The following is a 19,339-nucleotide window of genomic DNA, read 5'->3' as shown; positions in this document are numbered from 1 at the left end:
ATGAAGAAAGTACATAATGTACATAAACTCCAGAACTAAAGTCGTTTTTACAGTGTTTCAGTTTATGTTGAACCGTGACAATGCTGAATACCACCTTAAGAATTTCAACAATCAGAAAGTGGTAGACCGTTCAAATCTATGTATATACCCTCATGATAATAATGCTACTTCTACTACTAATAATAAATATGACATTCACCAGCTGTAGTATTCCTATTAGAGGAAAAGGCAAAAAGGATTAAAAACAGCAAATTTAGAGAAAAGTCCTGATCTTAGTAAAGATATGCTTCTAAAAATAGTCCTATCAAATAAGATGCAGGGTAATTATAGGATAGGTTATAGGTTAAGAAATTAAAGACCATTAGCAGACCCTGGGGCAGAGATGAAGGCTTCAATCTGAAATTTGGACTTGAGTCACATTTACGTCACTGAAAGCCTCAAGAATTGACTCAATTCAATTCAAAAATACTTTATTAATCCCAGAGGGAAATTGATTGCTGTAGTAGCTCAGAATAATAATAATCAAGTCATCAAAGAGTTGTTGTATATTACAACGGCTGTTGGCAGGAAGGATCTCCAGTAGCGGTCAGTGTTGCAGCCAAACTGAAGAATTCTCTGACTGAAGACACTCTTCTGTTGTCGGACAGTCTTGTGAAGAGAATGCTCAGGGTTGTCCATCATTTTCTTGATTCTCTGGAGAATCCTTCTTTGCATTATCTCCTCCAGTGGTTCCACAGTCGTCCCCACAACAGAACCAGCCTTTTTTATTAGGCTGTTGAGCCTTTTCAGGTCCCTGCTTCTGATGCAGCTACCCCAACAGACGATGGCTGAAGAGATTACACTCTCAACAACAGACTTGTAGAAGATCTGCAGCATCTTGCTACAGACATTGAAGGACCTAAGCGTCCTCAAGAAGTGCAGTCTGCAGTGTCCCTTCTTGTAAACGGCTTCGCTGTTCTTTCTCCAGTCCAGTCTGTTGTCCAGGTGAATTCCAAGGTATTTGTATTCCTCAACCACCTCCACTTCTTCTCCCATGATGGAAACAGTGTTTGACTCCACCCTGTTTCTTCTGAAGTCTAAAATCATCTCCTTTGTCTTGTTCACATTCAAGGTCAGATGATTGTTTCCACACCATGCCACAAGGCGCTCCACCAGCTCTCTGTACTCAGCTTCCTGTCCATCTCTGATACACCCGACAACTGCAGAGTCACCTGAGTATTTCTGTAGATGACAGGTCTCTGATTTGTACTGGAAGTCTGAGGTGTACAGGGTGAAAAGGAATGGTGAGAGTACAGTCCCCTGTGGTGCTCCAATGTTACTGATCGCCTGGTTTGATGTGCAGTTCTTCAGCCTCACAAACTGTGGTCTGTTTGTCAGGTAGTCTTTAATCCAGGCGATAGTTGAGGCCCCCACCTGAGTCTTCTGGAGTTTCTGGCAAAGTACACCAGGCTGGATTGTGTTAAATGCACTGGAGAAATAAAAAACTTGACCCTCACAGTGCTGCCTGCTTTGTCCAGATGACAGTGGATTGGTTGAAGCAGCTGGATGATGGCATCTTCAACTCCAACTCCATGGTGATAAGCAAACTGCAGCGGGTCCTGATATGTGTAATATAGAATATTAGTTATGTTTGCTGCCCTTCTGGTCTTTAGGTTTTTCGCTTAGGTCATTTTCCTTTAGCTACAGCTGTTCATGTTATTAGTCCCTCTAGTGTGTTTTTCCCATTGGTGTTCGAGGTTTTTCTCCCCCCTTAGATTATTAGTTATGTTTCCTGCTCTTGTCTTTAGGTTTTATTCTTAGGTCATGTTAGTTTCCTCCCTGATTAGTAATTGAGTTCACCTGGTCTCTCTCCCTACACACCTGCAGTTCATCTCCCTCTCATCCTCCCCAGTGTATAAAACCCTGTCTGTGTCTTAGTGTTTTGTCAGTCCATTGTTTGGTGTCAGCGTTGTTTTGTTCCTCGTCACTAGGTCTGTAGGTTTTGTGCTCTTAAGTGAGCTTTCGTTCTCCAGGGTTTCAGGACATTTGTTTTTGGCTTCCTGCCCTTTTGGATTTTTTTTTGTTCTCCTTCCTAATAAAGGAATGTTTTCATTTACATCCACTCCTGCCTCATGTCGTTCTGGGTGTCTGCATTTTGGGTCCAAACCTCCTCCAGGCTCACAACGTGACAGGTGTTAGCTATAAATAAGTGATTGTATTTTCTGTTTGGAATGCTATTTTTTCAACTATCTTAAAGTTGCAGTTGACAGAAAAACATTTTTAAAATGTTTTTTCTGATTCTGATCAGTCACTCAGAGTTTTTCATACAGGCTGAACATGAATAGTCTCCTACATCTATCTCCTTCTTTAGCTTCTGATAGAAAATAGATGGTGAAAACAGATCTACGTCACACTGTGAATTAACATTCATGGACTCACCCATCTTCACTCACTACGGGGAAGGCCGTTGTTTTAACGTCTGGGAATCACCTGCTGATTTCTTGGCTAGTTTAATCTAACCGTTAGCATTAGCAACACCACCACACAACAGAAGCTTCTCCAGGCTTGTATTATTTGTTGAGATAAAACATCCATGTTGCAAGTCAGCGGTAGAGTCACGTTGCTGTTATCTAGTCAGAGGCAAGATGTCCAAATTTCAGGAAACGTGACTCCAACACTCGTCGTCTGAAGCTCATTTGTGGTGTGGGCAGATTTTAGGTCAGAGGAATGGTGCACCGGCATATTTGTTCCCCCTGGAAACGACTTACAAGGCATTCATTTCTACTGTAGACCACTGCAAATGGGTTGATTAAATGAGTCACCCACTCCTTTAATATTCTCCTTTAGTTATGAATATGTAATGGAGGACCCCCTCGAAAACGAGATGGTACATCTGAAGGGGTTAATCCTTCTATATGTTAAAGAAAAATTAGACAACAGGCTTTAACTTTGTAACATGGCACCACCACATATCCGCTTATCCCATTTATTATGTTAAATGGACCCTTTCCTGTTAGATTTGAGGAATAACGAAGCTCCGATTCATCCACATTAAGACATTTAACTTTCCTGTAATACTGAAACATGCTGGTTTAGCTCTAGAACTTTATTTTTCACCCCCAAATTACCTCTGAACCCTGGACCTCACACAGGATCCTCTGTGGGGCTGTAAAGCAAAAAGCTCAGTGACCCCATCAGCTTCCAGCTCACTGAAAATTTCTTTCCAAGAAGTGAACCCAGACAAAAGCTCCAACAAGTTGCACAAGAACAAAAAAAGAGATCAATGGAGATCCCTAATGTTACTCAAATCACGCAGGAATACACATGAAGAGGGTCCTCGACAGTTACCAGCGCAACATCACGCAAACGGACATCTAAAAGGGTTTATTTTACTCTCAACCAGAACCGTCCATCAAATATACCAACTACCACCTGGAGTGACAGCAGACATCACCACTAGAAAATATAAAAGATGCAAACAAGACAGAATCCAAATGCAGTGATTTATTTTATGATACAAAACAGCAGACAGGAAGTGAGTAAACCACCCGTGATCAAGCATCGGAGAGGATCAAAACAAACCAACCAATGAGCTCCAAAAGTAAAGATGCTTTCATCACCCTAATCCTAACAGAGCTAATGGTGTCTTATCGATTGGAAGGGATTATGAAAGAGGAGTGGTCCTTGGATCAGATGGTGGAGGAAAAGATTACATATTAACTGGTGATTAAAATAATAATCTATCATCTAAACCCCTATCAGGGCCACTATGAAGGAAAATAATAGGAAGAAAGATGTTTCCAAGTAGCAAGTGATTATACAAATGCTGATAATAAAGTCAAAATTATGGGATTTAATTGTGCAAAAATTTAGGTAATTTCATTTTCCCATCCAGGGTTACCTGAAGGGAAAGCTCACCACGTAGGGGTTTTATTACCCCCCCCCCCCACACACACACACACACACACGCTGAGGTGACAAGCGCTGCTTCATCGTGGCTGCAGGAACTGAAGTGTGGATAGTCCCAACCCACCACCCCTCCTAGTGGACACTTCTGTTGTGTAATGTCTGAAGTCTGTTGCATATCTGTCTGAGGTGTTTCTTTTTGCAGAGCAAAGCTGCCCTCCTGGTGGGAGGGTAACTCTGAAGTGCCTTTTTCCCCTCCACCTGAACCAATCCTCATGTAACACTCTTATCTCTATTAAAGAGCAAGTCAACCTCTACCAGAGTCTAACTCCACTCCCACTTCATGTTTGAAAAATGCAACACATGCTGTTGCCTGGCAGACCGAGGGGGCGGAGCCGCTAACAAATACACACACACTCAGGCTCACGACAGCATTGTGACATCATAATGTACCAGTTTACATCATAGCATACTTCTTAGCCAATAGCGGTGGCAGATTTAAATTAAAATACAGTGCAGAGTTTTTACCTGACAATGGCACAACACTACCAGTTTTAGGCAGAAAATTTAAATTTTAACTAAGATGCACTGAAGTGCCAAATTATTGACGACACGTGTCTACAGCACGATTAGACACTCGTTTATTTAGTTTATCAGCAAAAAAAAGTTTATTTGGGGGGTGACTTGCTCTTTAAGGTAGCGTGACTCAGGGTTGTGAATGACCACAGTCACCAATTCTTGTCATGTGTCTTGCCCATGTATGTCGGATCTCTGAATTGTGTGTACTGAAACTCTAATTTCCCTCTGGGATTAATGAAGTATTTTTGATTTGATTTGATTAGATCTAAAAAATATCCCTTGTACTTTAATGTCATTCTGAAAAGCTGCTTAAACCTGTGTTTTTATATTTTACATGCATAAACATGAGTTTGCTTGTGTATATATGAATTTGCAGCCAAGAGGTTTTAGGAGCCGTTGTGGCTCCAGAGCTGCAGGTTGCATTTATCTGGCTCATACATCATAACTTCTGTTTGGAGCTGTAGGCACATAATACAAACAAACAAACAAACAAATAAATAAATAAAAAGGTGTAAGTGTTCTGATTTAGTTTAAAGACTTTACCTTTTACCAGAAAAAAAAACACATTAAAAAAATAAACTTTAGAAGTTTTTAGTATTTTGAGATTACTCATTTGTCTTTTTGCCACTTACTTTTATTCTGAAGGATCTTGTGATCAACTCCAGCATGTAATGAGACTGCTTCTCAGCAGGATTGAGTGTGTTGTATGTATTTTAGAGCCAAAGCTGCAGGGAAAAGGACATTTTCATTATTTAAACACATTTTAAATAAGGGTACAATCAGAACAGCTTTTGTCATCTTTCTTGCATCATCTATTTGACTATTTCTATGCTGCACTGACTTCCATTTAATTAAGTTCTGAAAATAGATGTGATCCAGAGATCTGGCATCCAGATGAAAGGGATGATGGGATTGTATGTTTCTTTAAACTGGATCAGCGGATTGGATAGAGAGAAAAATATAAAAAAATGAACCAAAGAGATGAAAACAGCTGGATTTACAGCATGAAGTAATTTTATTTTAGTTTGGAATAAAATGTAGTGTAGTCCAGCTTCATTCACTTGATTTTTTTTTTTTTTTTTTTGGCTTTCGTCATCCCAGCGATTATTCACATGCACGACAGATGAAACCAAACAGGCTATCCAAAACTGTAATCACATGAAAGCTTTATTGATGTTCTTGTATTATAATTTTTTGGACCCTGAGCTGAAACCCTGTCAGATTTATTTTGACGCAAAATGCAGCAGGGATGCAATTTCCTATAAAATCACAAACTTTCTTGACAACATGAACGTTTAGTCAGAAAACTGTTTTTACTGTGAAGTCTGACAGCTTTCCTCTTCATCCTCCAGCAGTGGCAGCAATCATGTGCAAAGCACCATCACCCACTTTCCATCAGGCCTTGCATCTGCCTTTAGCCAAGTTTAGAGCAGATGTAAAGTGTGAAATAGCCGTAGCACTGTCACAGTGTCTGTCATCCTAACTAATTACTACCACTCCTGCAGCTTTGTTAGGCGACAGCGCTCCACCGGAGGGAGGATGAGAGTGTGTCTAACTCACGCTGAGCAGCTGAGAGCTTCTCCAGAATGAAGCCCAGCTTTACGAGTAGTTGTGGGCGTTTTTATCAGCAGGCTGTATTTAACAATTACTTCCTTTGAGGCATGAAAAAACTAACTCCACTGACCACATCGCATTTTTCCCTTAAAATATCTGTTAAAAGAAATAATAGTCACATGTCTTAAATTGAATATTTTAATTATACTAACTGTCATGTTTTATTGCTTAAAATACAAATAAAATTGACACTCGCCAGCTGTAGTTCTCAGAATCACCACCAGATGTCAGAACTGGACACAGCAGATTTTTGAGAAATGTTCTCATCTTGTTACAGACTTAGAAACCTAACTAACAAGCATTTCCAACTTGAATTATTTGGCAATTCATGATTAAAGATCTGGGCCCTAATTCATTAAATGTTCATGGAAACTGTCCAATATTCCATCCTACGAATGAAATGGCACACAGGTGGGCCCCATATAGAATTTATTTGAGGAAGCTATGTGGGTCCCAACCGGGTTTGTCCACAGTTTCTACACTTGGCCCCATTGGAGTTTGTGCAGAAAGATTTTTGCCCACATAGATTTTAACGGGCCCTACGTGGGTTTTCAGAGGGTTTGACTCAAACACCGCCCATTAAAATCTTTGCGGGCAAACCTCTGTGGGGCCACCATGGAGTCCACGCACAAACCTTGCTGGGACCCATACGGCTTGCCCATATCCATTCTTGTCAGAAACCCAAAAAATGGTTCAACATAAAATGGAATATGATTAATCATAAAGTGACGGGTTGCCATTTGCAGGAGGACAGCATCTAGTGGCAGAATGAGGGACACGCAGTATTGGAGATCTGTCATCCACACATGCTCCTTATCGATAAATTATTTTACCCAATAAATAATTATGTCGGTGGAAAAACTGCTTTTTCGCATAATGGGTGCTATCATGCCTGACCTTGTGTTTGTGGAGGATTTGGCAGATCCTGCACTTCGGCGGGTACGTCCTCTGTACTGTACTGATCTCCCCGAAGGAGATCCTGTTGGAGCTGCCATAATTTGGAACTCTTTGTGGAGCGGCAGATAAACCCCCTGAATCCGATTCCAGTCCACATTCAATTATCGAAGCTACGAGAACCACCGAGAACCTCCTCTACTCCCCGAACAGTCAGCTCTTCACTCAGACAACAAACATTTCCAATCAACAAAACTAACTCCAAACAGAACACGCAACTCCTTAAATGTAAACCGTAAATGACGGCAGAATGGAACATTCAGTCTGTTACTTTGGTTTTTTTAAATTCTGTGGAATTATTTTGTCTTTATTTCTAACAGGAACCTCTCCTCTGTCCCAACCATTGGTCCTGACCAAAATTATGTTCCCTAGGGGTTAAAGTCATTAAGAAACCCTCTTACACCATCCTTTACTGTCCTCATTCATGCTTTAGTGTCATGTTCCTGAGCCGAGGAGAGTGACACCATCCCCTATCTCACGCTTTCAAGCTGATTTCCCACAGGTGACAGCGGAGGGGGCCGCAGCTGCAGAAGATCCACAGTCAGGAACGTAAGTATAAAAGGAGGATGGAGACACCTCACTACGCCGGATGATTGCTCCTGTATAGGTAGCCCCAGCCACTCGCTCGTGTTTGTTTTGTGAACTCGTTCTCGTCACTCGTATTTTGCATATCTTGGATTTTTGAACTTGGACTGGCTTTGATTACTCTTTGGATTACCCTGACATCTGGTGTTGTTTGCTCTCTCCAGAATCTCATCCAACCTGCCTCAACTTTGCTGTTTACCTACTGGATATTCACACCACGTCCCATCCTCCTCCGCTGTGCCTGGTTGGACGCCTTCCGCTGTCTAACCTATTCCTGATCACCCTTGGACTGACCTGAGATCACCTCGGCTTCCTCACCTCGTTCTCCCTGAACGATTATGGACTCGAGCTACTGCTACCCCCCCCCCCCCCCCCCCCCCGGACTTCCCTGTGCATTTTTTGTTCTTGTTAACAATAAAAGACTTTATTTTCATCCTACCTGCTCGTCGAGTCAGATTTCTGCATGTCTTGGGTTAAGCACTTGCCACGAGACGTGACATTTAGCTCCAACCTGGACGTTAGAAACGACATTGTGTTTTAATAAACCCATGGTATAGTCCTAGTGAGGATCAAAATCACTAAACCTTCTGTTCCTACCCTATGTGCCACTGAGCACTCTTTATTGACCCGAAGCATTCCACAGCTTCTTGTTCTGTCCTTTAATCATCGCGACTGAAAGCTCCGCTTAAATCAATTCTGAAATCAAATCTTACCACACAAAGGATTATATAGAGACCATTTAGTTCATTTAACAGTCCAGTGCTAAAATCTAATGACTAATGTAATTTGTTGTTATTGCTGTGGTGAAGTCAGCCAAAATGAGTATTTCTATAAAAACTATATATACTTAAAATGTTAATCCCAGCATATAGCTAGCTTCTTAAATTGTCTCTCTTGAGTTTATGTCCAACAGGACACAAACCAAGCTCAAAATGAAGGCGTCGTCTTAAAATGTCAAGATTTCAAAATAATTGTGACTTTATTTTACAAATAAATTCATGGAGATCAACTGTTATGCATGTATACAGTGGTGAAATCAGGCAGGAATATTTCTGTGGAAGAAACAGTATAAAACACATTAGCATCTGTATTGATTATGGTGCAAATGGGCCACATCTGACATGCTGAACCAGTCCTCTGAGGCAGGGCCACTATCCTGCATGTTGGAGTTGTTGCTCTTCTTTGGTGTAGACACGGAGTCATCCAGGACATTAAAATCTTGATGTTAAATGAAGGGAAGCGGAGTTTTTTGACATTCTGAAGACGATTCCCTCTCAGGCTTCTTCAGTGCCAAGACTGAATTGGAAGATTCATCGGCGTCAGGTGTTTTTGTGCAAAGAATCGACTAAAAGATGCAGGATTCTAGACGTTTCTAGATTCATGCACCATTTAGAAAAAAAAACATGGTGAATTTGTGTCATTTCATAAGAAAATTACTTTTCAGTGTCACAATAATGTCTGAGAAGACATTTGACGGTTATAAAACGTATCACTGGATTTAACAAAAAAGCCAATTGAAATGTTTTTTTGAACAATTTAACTCAGTTTAGCTGGATTTCCATCATGTGTATTTTTTTCCCATCTTCTACTTTTATTCCTTTGATTTCTCACACAGCCTAGAGCCTGAACATCCAAATTCTGATTGAAACTCGTTTCTAGTTTAATTCAGACCAGGAGCTTATTTTAATTAGATCTGAAATCCAGTAAAGCCGTCCTTAAATAATTTAATTTAATTTATTTATTTAGGACAGTGCATGTTAATGAACATAATTGTAAAAGCAGCTTACATGAATGTAAACATGCCAGATTATAGCCAATAATTATTTAAAAAAGGTTGTTATAAAAATCGAAGTGCAATGTTTTTTTAAAGAGTCATGAATAATTTTAAATTCTTAATTTTACGTCTGATTTTAAAATATAGTCTATAATTTGGAAAAAAAGTCTAGACTAAAGAAAACTTTATTTATTTCCCATTTCATGAGGGTTTGTGAGTGCAGAAATTACATGGTCCCAAAAAATCACCTCAGATGAACTCGAACCACCTGATTCACTCAAAATAAACGACAAAACACAACTTTTATTGAGATAATGCACATTAATTGATTCATATTCTCTTTAGTTACAGATTCGACTTATCAGACTTGTTTTTGTAAATTCTGTCCAAAGATGATGTTTGTCTCCAAATTCAGGAGGGATTAACTCACGACTGCATTAAAAGTAAACTATATGGCACAGTTTCAGTTTCTGGACTTACTTAGAACCAGCAGGTAGCAGCCGGCGCCGATGTCCAGAGCTGGAGATAAAGCTGAGGCGTAGATATCCATCGGAACGACAAGCAGAGGTTGAAACGGAGCAAAGTGGAGGAAAGTCCAGATGTGCTGCTGCTGAAGCGCTTCTCTGTCTCATCCAGCTGTTTGTCTGCAAGCGGGAGCAGCAAATGTGTGTGTTGTCGGGGTAATCACGTGTAAAAAAGGCTCCTATCTGACAGCATCTCTGGAGGAGGAGGAGGGAGGCTGCTGGTTTGCAGCCAGGGTTAAGCTTCATAACAGGAGCATGAGTTGGAATCAAAAGAGAGAAAAAGATAAGATTGATCTAATCTAATCTAATCTAATCTCAAATTATTCAACAGGCTCAAACTGGTATCTGTACATGAGGACTTTACTGCCGAACCTGGATCTGGTTTGTCAAAAGTAAAAGAAAGTATAACCTGTTGTCTACATGTTGGCTCAGAGAGCAAAGTCTAACCCTCTCAGGCTCAAAATAAGTTTTGAAAAAATGACGAACAACTAAGTCCTTCAGGGGTACTAGTGAGTTAAAAAAGGCTCATGAAATAAGTACAGTCAGGTCCATAAGTATTGGGACATTGACACAATGCAAACATTTTTGGCTCTGTACACCACCACAATGGATATCAAATGAAACGAACAAGATGAGCTTTAACTGCAGACTGTCAGCTTTTATTTGAGGGTATTTACATCCAAATCAGGTGAACGGTGTAGGAATTACAACAGTCTGCATGTGTGCCTCCCACTTGTTAAGGCACCAAAAGTAATGGAACAATGGGCTTCTCAGCTGTTTCATGGCCAGGTGTGCGTTATTCCCTCATTATCCCAATTACAATGAGCAGATAAAAGGTTCAGAGTTCATTTCAAGTGTGCATTTGGAATCTGTTGCTGTCAAGATGAACCCAAAGAGCTGTCACTATCAGTGAAGCAAGTCATCATTAGGCTGAAAAAATAAAAGAAACCTATCAGAGAGATAGCAAAAACATTAGGCGTGGCCAAAACAACAGTTTGGATCATTCTCAAAAAGAAGGAACTGTTAGCCGTTATCTTCCACACAACGGAATCAAGACGTAAGTCTGTTGCATCGATGGAGGTGAACTCATAAAACTCACACGGACTCAAGATTCACCCTTTTTGAGCTCGGCGTCAGACGGCCAGTCCATGGACGTCATTTTCGCTTTAGAAGTGGGGGGGACACGGGGTGGGGGTGGGGGTGGGGGTGTCTTTACAGTAAGCTCTAATGGGAAACAGGCTTCAACAGTAACGGTTGTTTTCCTCTTGGTCCTAGAGCTCAACCATTGTCAGTTTGATATAGCGTAACATTGTTTTTGGATAGTAAAAAGTGCGGGGTCAAAACTTGACTTTGGAAAAAGTGGGGAGGGCATGTCCCCCCTGTCCCCCCCCCAAAGTTACGTCCATGGGCCAGTCCTTTCCATCCGGGTAGCGCTCACACACCCATCTTTGCCAGAAGCTCGCTTTTATTTCCTCATGTCACAGGTCAAAGGGTAACACACACGCATCACTTCCGTTTTTCCTGGCCCATAACAAGAACAAGCCTCATATACACATATGTACGTACAAACACACTTTACATCAGAACATAATACTTAACACTCCCATTTGTTCTGAGGTTTTGTTGTCCCATTGTCTCTGAGAAACATTAATAATCGGATCCAAACATAAAGTGGTTAAACTTGACAAGCTTACAGGTTGTAACGGGTTTAGTCATGACATCTGCAACCATTTGGTCGGTTGGACAACAGCTCAGACATAATATTCCATCGCTTACGGTTGATCTCACAAAATGATACCGTATGTCGACTGGTTTACAACATTGTCTTTGTACGGGATTGTTAGCTATTGCAATCGTCCCTTGGTTATCCTCATAAACCTTTGTACAAGAGTGTACACATCCATCAAGATACCTTAGAAAATGCATCAGATGCAAACACTCCGACACAGTGGCCGCTGGTGCTATGTATTCGGCCTCACGTTGATCGTGCGACAGTGGATTGTTTTCTTGTTTTCCATGAAACTACTGGTCCGTTTTTAAGAGACTTACACAATAACCTGATGTGCTGCGATGATCATTTACATCAGTTACCCAGTCTGCATCACTGCATGGATGCATTCCAAGTTTCTCATCCTCGCTTTTCCTGTAGCACAATCCCTTACTTGAGGTACTTTTCAGGTATCTTAGCACGTGTTTGACGGTAACCCACTGCTGCTCTGCAGGTTCTGCAAAATACTGTGACAGTTTACTTACGATAAAACTCAAATCAGGTCTGGTTCATGTAGCTAAGCAAATAAGACTGCCGACAGCTTCCCGATGTTTCGGACCATTGTCCATCTTTTTAGCGTAACCATTGTAGTCAAGTTTTTGTTCTCAAGGAGCAGATCTAGGCTTGCAGTTCTGCATGTCAAACCTTTCTAGAATACTTTCTACATATCTTGTTTGTGACATCTTAACATAGTCTTTGTCCAGCTTGAAATCAATGCCTAGAAAATAGGTCAGTTGTCTCAAGTCTTTCATTTTGAATCTTGAAGTTAAGGTTTCTTTGATCTCTTTTAGTACTTTCTCGTCTGTGGCTGCAATAATCAGATCATCCACCCATAGGATGAGTATGACTTTGTCATTTTTTGATTGTCTGGTATACACACAACTGTCTACAGGATTCTGTACAAAGTTATTATTACATAAGAAAACATGCGATGTGTGGTTCCAGTTTCAACCAGCTTGTTTGAGACCATATATTGACTTGTTTAATTTCATCACCATGTTGTCACCTTCTGACCTTTCTTCATAAACTTTGGGTTTTTCAAGGTATATCTCTTGATCTATTGGTGCATGTAAATAAGCACTTTTCACATCCATTTGATGTAGACTCAGTTTTTCTTGGGCTGCTTTTTGCATTAATACTCGTATGCTTGTTAGGTTTGCAGTCGGTGAGAATGTTTCCTCATAGTCTATGCCCTTCTTTTGAGTAAATCCTTTAGCTACGTATCTTGCCTTGAATTTTTCTTTTCCCTCTGTATCCCTCTTTAATGCATACACCATTTACCTCCCACTGTGTTCTTGCCCTCAGGCAGGATTGTTAGAGTAAACGTGTCATTTTCTCTTAACAATGACATCTCTTTTTTTAATTAAAGTTTATTTTCATTTATTTACAATTAAAAACAAAACACAAAACAGGTTTACGACAACAAAACATGAAAAAGGAACAGAAAGAAGCAAAACTTATGTTATCTGTTCCCTTTAACCAAAATAAATACCAATGACAACAAAGTTATTATAGTTAAAAAAAACAGTCTGCCCTGGTTTACTGAGTAAGCTTTGGCAAAAGATGGAGAGAGAACAAACATGTACACAAAAAGTATTATTATTTATTTTTTTCTTCTTATATTAATGAAATGAGAAAACAAATAATGCAAAATAAAACACACAAAAAATAATAGCTAAAAGAAACAAAGTAGAACATACAGTGTGTGTTTTTCCTTTCATTCTCTCTACTTCATAAATACGTCTATCTCGTAGTATCATATAAGCTAAGCATTTCATTTTTAATATGTTTATTAAAGGTACAAATTGTTTTGGCATTCTTCTTCACGAATTACAAGTCATTGACATGAATATGTAGATGCACCACTGGGCGCTAGAGAGCACAACAGTGTAGTCGCCATATTGGGAGGGTTCCTCACTCTCCAAACCCAACTGGAGTCAAAGGAGGGTCAGCAACTACGCCAGTTTGTTTTTTTGTGCAGCCTACAGTTGCAACAACCGGGGTACTAATGAAAACAGATCATGTGGGATTACTATTGACTTTAATTTCCCTCCCGTTGTTTTTGTTGGGATTTGATATTTTATTTTATTTTATTTATATTTTAATCATGCCATACCATGGTTTGTGGTTGGGTAAACGCCTTCCTCAGTGGAAATAAATGCACTGGAGGCGAATGGGAACCCATCCAAGATGGCAGCCCGATAGTCAGCGCCAGTCCATGGAGTGTCTACATATATGGTGTCTGTGGTACAAGTCAGCTGGAGGAGAAAGTAGCTTCAGACAGCAGGATTTGGAGTCTTATTTCCAGATCTCTGAGTATCTCGCCTTAGCTAACAGCAACTCTACCACTAGCTCTTTTTGCTCTGCAGCATGGATGTTTTATCTCCACAAATAACACAAGCCTGCAGAAGTTATGCTGTGTGGTGGAGTTGCTAATGCTAACGGTTAGCTTCTACTAACCCAGGCATTCTTTGCTGTTTGCTGCATGCTAAACCAACAACAGCCTTCCCCGACGTGAGTCAAGGTTAGTGTTAACAGTGTGACATAGATCTGTCAGGCTTTTCAAATCCTAGCGTTTATCAGAAGCTAATGCAGGAGACTATTTTTATTTTCAGCCCGCATGTTAAACTCTGAGAGCCAAATTTAGTTAGAAATAATAATTAAAAATGTTTTTTCAGTGAACAACACCTTTAATGCGTTTTAAAGCATAATTCATGACAACATCTAAAATAGAGATAGGCTGCATATGATCAAACAGCAGATGAGTGTATTTCAGTTGCTAATGATGAAGTATAGGTAATGTTCAGTATCTTGTGTGTGTGTGTGTGTGTGTGTGTGTGTGTGTGTGTGGGAGCTCTCAGGAAAAATGCTGCATGCACTTGTAAAGTAATGGAGCTTGCTGCGTGTATTTTGCATGCTTGTAGGTTTGCATGTTAATGGGAAATTATACTTGGAGGTAGAATTGTTGAAATGGCCACGAATAGAGAATAATAGGAGTAAAATACAACACATTTTTGTCTTAAATGTTTTAGAAAATTGGTCAAAGAGGGATCTCTGTCTTCAGCTGTAGTGGATGCAGCAGGTTTCTGTAAATGTGCTGTGGTATTTTTAGGGTCTCTCCATGACCATAAGTTACTCTACTAAACACACATAGTAGATGCAGTCTGGGTAAGAATGTGTATAATCGCACTCATTACAACCAATTATCTGCTTTTGTGCTCTGTTGAATGGCTCAGCGGGCTCTTTTGTGATGGTGTTCCATATTCAACTTTGAACCAGCTGTTATTTGCCAAAACAAACATTCATTGCAAGAAAGCTGTCGCAGCAGAAGATGTTAGAAATGATGCAGGAAAAGGAAAGGGGGATGCTGAGGAATCATCTAGCACTGTGAGTTTTCCTAGGCTAGAAATCTAGACCAATTGTAGCAATAGCTTTGGACGATTTAGACTTGGGCTTTTCTTTGAGACAAGAACAGAGGTTCTCAAGTCCTTAATTTTGAAAACAGAAAGTATTTGCCTCTTCTTCTTTTCCTTTGATGGTAAACGGCAGACCCTGTTAACTGACTTTAGTAGTGATGTCATGTTAATTGCTCTGCCTGGTCGTAGCACTATCTAGTTGTGTGTGGGCACAGTTTTAAGGACAACCTTGTATTCCGCCCCATGTGACTGAGCTCTGTCTGTGGGTCGTGGCCTGATTATATATTTACATAAATAGGAAGTCCTTCTCCAGCTCCACAAGGCCAAAAACTGTGTGAATGCAGCTTCTAAATTGGTGTCCAACAAACACTCTGCTTGCCTCTAAATTTAATAACATCCCATTCTTAATCAATCTGTATGGAGTTGATTCAGTCATTGCCGCTAATGCACTGTCATCTCTACCGGGAAGGTTTTCCACAAGGTTTAGGAAGCTTTTCATGGGAACGTCTTGACTCTTCTTCCAGAAGCACATTTGTGAAGTCAGGCAGTGTTATTGGAGAAAAAGGTCTGGATCACAGACTTCATTTTAATGTAATCTCAAAGGTGCTCTCTCAGATTGAGGTCATGACTCTGAAGGAGAAGAAAGAAGAAGAATTTTTTTTTATTGGGGCTTTCAAGATAAAAGTCTCAAGGTGCTTAACTAGAAAAAATTAGGATAAAAGAAAAAAACACCCAAGAGAGCCCAGAAACATACAGAGATGATGGAAACACTAGCATGATAAGAAGCTAACCAGCAGCAAAGGCTGATCAGGAGTTCAGACAAAAGCCTGAATAGAGGTGTTTTGAGCTGCTTTTAAAGGAGACCACTGAGTGGTCTTTTCCAACTCAAGACCTCAAACCTAACCCCTATGCCACCAAAACGGGTCCCCCCCAGTCATTCTCCTGACCCGGCGCTACTCCTTTAGCTTTAGCTTAGCATAAAATACAGTAAGTGAATACATCCAACTACTTAGTGTCGAATTCAGATTGAGTTGAATCTCAGATTGAGGAGGAGCAATGTGGTTTTCGTCCTGACCGTGGAACTGTGGACCAGCTCTATACCCTTGCAAGGGTGACGGAGGGGGCATGGGAGTTTGCCCAACCAGTCCACATGTGTTTTGTAGATTTGGAGAAGGCTTATGACCGTGTGCCCAGGGGCACCCTGTGGGGGATGCTCCAGGAGTATGGGGTGGGTGGCTTTCTGTTAAGGGCCATTCAGTCCCTTTACCAGAGGAGCGTGAGTTTGGTCCGCATAGCCGGTAGTAAGTCGGACCTTTTCCCGGTGAGGGTTGGACTCCGCCAGGGCTGCCCTTTGTCACCGGTTCTGTTCATTACCTTTATGAACAGAATTTCTAGGCGCAGCCGTTGTGTGGAGTGTGTCGAGTTTGGTGGCAGGAGAATCTCGTCTCTGCTTTTTGCGGATGATGTGGTCCTCCTAGCTTCTTCCAGCTCTGACCTTCAGCTCTTGCTGGGTAGGTTCGCGGCCGAGTTTGAAGCGGCTGGGATGAGGATCAGCACCTCCAAATCTGAGACCATGGTTCTCGACTGGAAAAGGGTGGCTTGCCACCTCCGGGTCGGGGGAGAGAGGTCCTACCTCAAGTGGAGGAGTTTAAGTATCTCGGGGTCTTGTTCACGAGTGAGGGTAGGAGGGATCGGGAGATTGACAGGCGGATTGGTTCGGCGTCTGCAGTGATGCGGACGCTGAGCCGATCTGTCGTGGTGAAGAGGGAGCTGAGCCAGAAAGCCGGGCTCTCGATTTACCGGTCGATCTACGTCCCAATCCTCACCTATGGTCATGAGCTTTGGGTAATGACTGAAAGAACGAGATCGCGGATACAAGCGGCCAAAATGAGTTTCCACCCTTAGAGATAGGGTGAGGAGCTCGGACATTCGGGAGGGACTCGGAGTAAAACCGCTGCTCCTCCGAATCGAAAGGAGCCAGTTGAGATGGTTTGGGCATCTGGTCAGGATGCCTCCTGGACGCCTCCCCGGGGAGGTGTTTCAGGCATGTCCTGCCGGCAGGAGGCCCCCGGATCGACCCAGGACACGCTGGAGAGGTTTCATCTCCAATTTGGTCCGGGAACGCCTTGGGGTCCTGCCGGAGGAGCTGGTCGAGGTGGGCGGGGAGAGGATGGTCTGGAGCTCCCTAGTTGGGATGCTGCCCCCGCGACCCGGACCCGGATAAGCGGAGGAAGACGACGACGACTTAGTGTCGTTCTTGCGGCTTATATTATTCTATTATTCATTTGATCGATTATATAAATTGTTGCTGTGTTGTGGGGTGCAACACCTGATCACCAGGGGAATAAAGATGGAAAACAGGCTGATTTTTCACTATTTTCCTACTTGGAGGCACAGCTGTGAGACCAAGTACCTAGCATAATGAAGTCTCGTCAGCTCGCCTGGGTCGCAGCTGTAGGGCGACCAAACATCACCTTCCGGAGTACTTTCATTTTAGTTTTTCTGCCTAGGGGGCATTACAGTGAACTTTGATTGCCCCCCTGAATCACTTACTCCACTTCATCCTCGCATGGGTTACAGGAAGCTGCTGTCCAGCAGTCAGAGGCGGAGGACATCTTGGACAGGTCAACAGTCTATCACGAGGACACAAAGAGAGTCACACTCTGACTCACACCAAGGGACAATTTCAGGGTCTGTGGGAGGAAGCTGGAGCACTCTGAGAAAACCCATGCATTTGTGGGAAGAACATGCTAGGCTAGGTTAACATTGTGAAAAAAATGCTCATCCATAATTAAATGAGCACACGGCTCATGGCTATGAGAAACATGAAAAAACAACTTTGACCTGAGGAGGTGGCTTCAGGTTTCAGCTTTCCAACATCTACAGCGTAGCCTTGACTCGTTTCCCTATGGCAGTTTCACAGAAAGTCCCGCTCTGAGACATGTGACCAAAACGGTGCACGTTTAGGCACCGTTGGGGACCTGATAGGATCATCAGCGTTAGCGTCAGACTCTCATGGGACCACATGGCCTCACCAGTGACCTCAATGACCTCACTAACACAGCTGTGCTACATAGAGTTTGATTTAGTGGTCGACAGGCTTCCTGGCTCTTAAAGAATGGCAAGGCACAGAAAGAGCTGGAGATCTAACCTATGCCATCTCATCATCTCATTTATGTTGCCATGGCAACAGATGCAGGAAACTGATCCGTGTTCTAAACTTACATCTTTTTTCCTTATGGGTTATTGAGTTTTGTAAATACTTCCCCTCATTTGGAAACATATATTTTGGATTTGTGATAGTTTTTTTTAGTTGTTGGGATTTATCTGGGTGTTCATTTAATACTGACTCAGGTGAACAGGTGCCTGAAATACACAGACGTTCTATTTTTTACTTTGTTCGCCTGTGGATTGATTTAAAAACGGAAAGTGAAAGAGATGTTTTTATTTCTTGCCATCTAACACCAAGCCCTTGTTTTATTTTTCAGCTTTCACAAACATTTTCGCCTTTCAGCTGAGATGTGATCAGAGGTGACAGGTACGAGACGATGAGGGAGCAGCGAGGGCAACAAGACATTTAACGACCTCAGACATCTCAGCCTGGGAGCGGTCACTTTGAAGCAAAGTAAATTAAATATGATGCCCTGAACAGCTTTTCTTCATCTTGTTGTTCCCAATTTATGACAAGTTGTTTACTTTCTTGTTCAGTTTTTAGTATGAGGGAATATGACAAGAATGTATGGATCTAAATTCCTTTCTTGTAGTTTACACAAAAGATTTTGTTGCCCACGGCGACAACAGATGCCTCTCAGCTTGGAAACGATGAATCCCTAATTGTTTGTAACAAACGATTTCTGATGGTAGCAAACTCAAATGTTTTAATTTCCGCTTTAGTTCTTTATCACCTATGAACTCTCTTTTGGCGGACTACGTTTGACAGATGTGTTGAGGTCTTTAGACACCGACGACGTGTAAAAGAGGTGTGAAACTCGTAAAAGAGGTGTGAAACTCCCTGTCACCTTGTACGTTGTATTAAAAGTAAACGATGTGATGAAACTGCTGTTGATCGTCTGACAGCTGTAGGCAGAGGGCTGATGCAGCTGTGCCTCATATCATGTTTACAGTTTTTTTCGATTGCTAAAACTCAAAAAGCAAAAATGAGACACAATTTTCACAACCTCTACTTCTGTTCCCGATCGCTTGACTCAACTTATCACTACTTAAGATTTCCTTATCATAT

The 19,339-nt window shown here is 41.6% G+C and overlaps 1 protein-coding gene and 1 long non-coding RNA gene across 2 annotated transcripts in view; one reads left to right on the top strand and one right to left on the bottom strand.

Annotated features, from left to right (window-relative positions):
* Window positions 1–10,208, bottom strand: part of opn8b (opsin 8, group member b) — a 23,677-nt gene extending 13,469 nt beyond the window's left edge. The window contains exon 1 of the mRNA XM_015948083.3: window positions 9,872–10,208. Coding sequence (XP_015803569.1) covers window positions 9,872–9,941 — 70 coding nt within the window. The 5' untranslated portion in view covers window positions 9,942–10,208. The remainder of the gene's footprint in view (window positions 1–9,871) is intronic.
* Window positions 1–19,339, top strand: part of LOC139063339 (uncharacterized) — a 26,346-nt gene extending 7,007 nt beyond the window's left edge. The window contains exon 3 of the long non-coding RNA XR_011516713.1: window positions 18,588–19,339. This is a non-coding gene — a long non-coding RNA (uncharacterized lncRNA). The remainder of the gene's footprint in view (window positions 1–18,587) is intronic.

This window comes from Nothobranchius furzeri, chromosome 2 (assembly GCF_043380555.1).
Source record: "Nothobranchius furzeri strain GRZ-AD chromosome 2, NfurGRZ-RIMD1, whole genome shotgun sequence".
NCBI lineage: Eukaryota > Metazoa > Chordata > Actinopteri > Cyprinodontiformes > Nothobranchiidae > Nothobranchius > Nothobranchius furzeri.
Note: the sequence above shows the minus strand (reverse complement) of the source record. Positions and strands in the feature narration are given on the sequence as shown.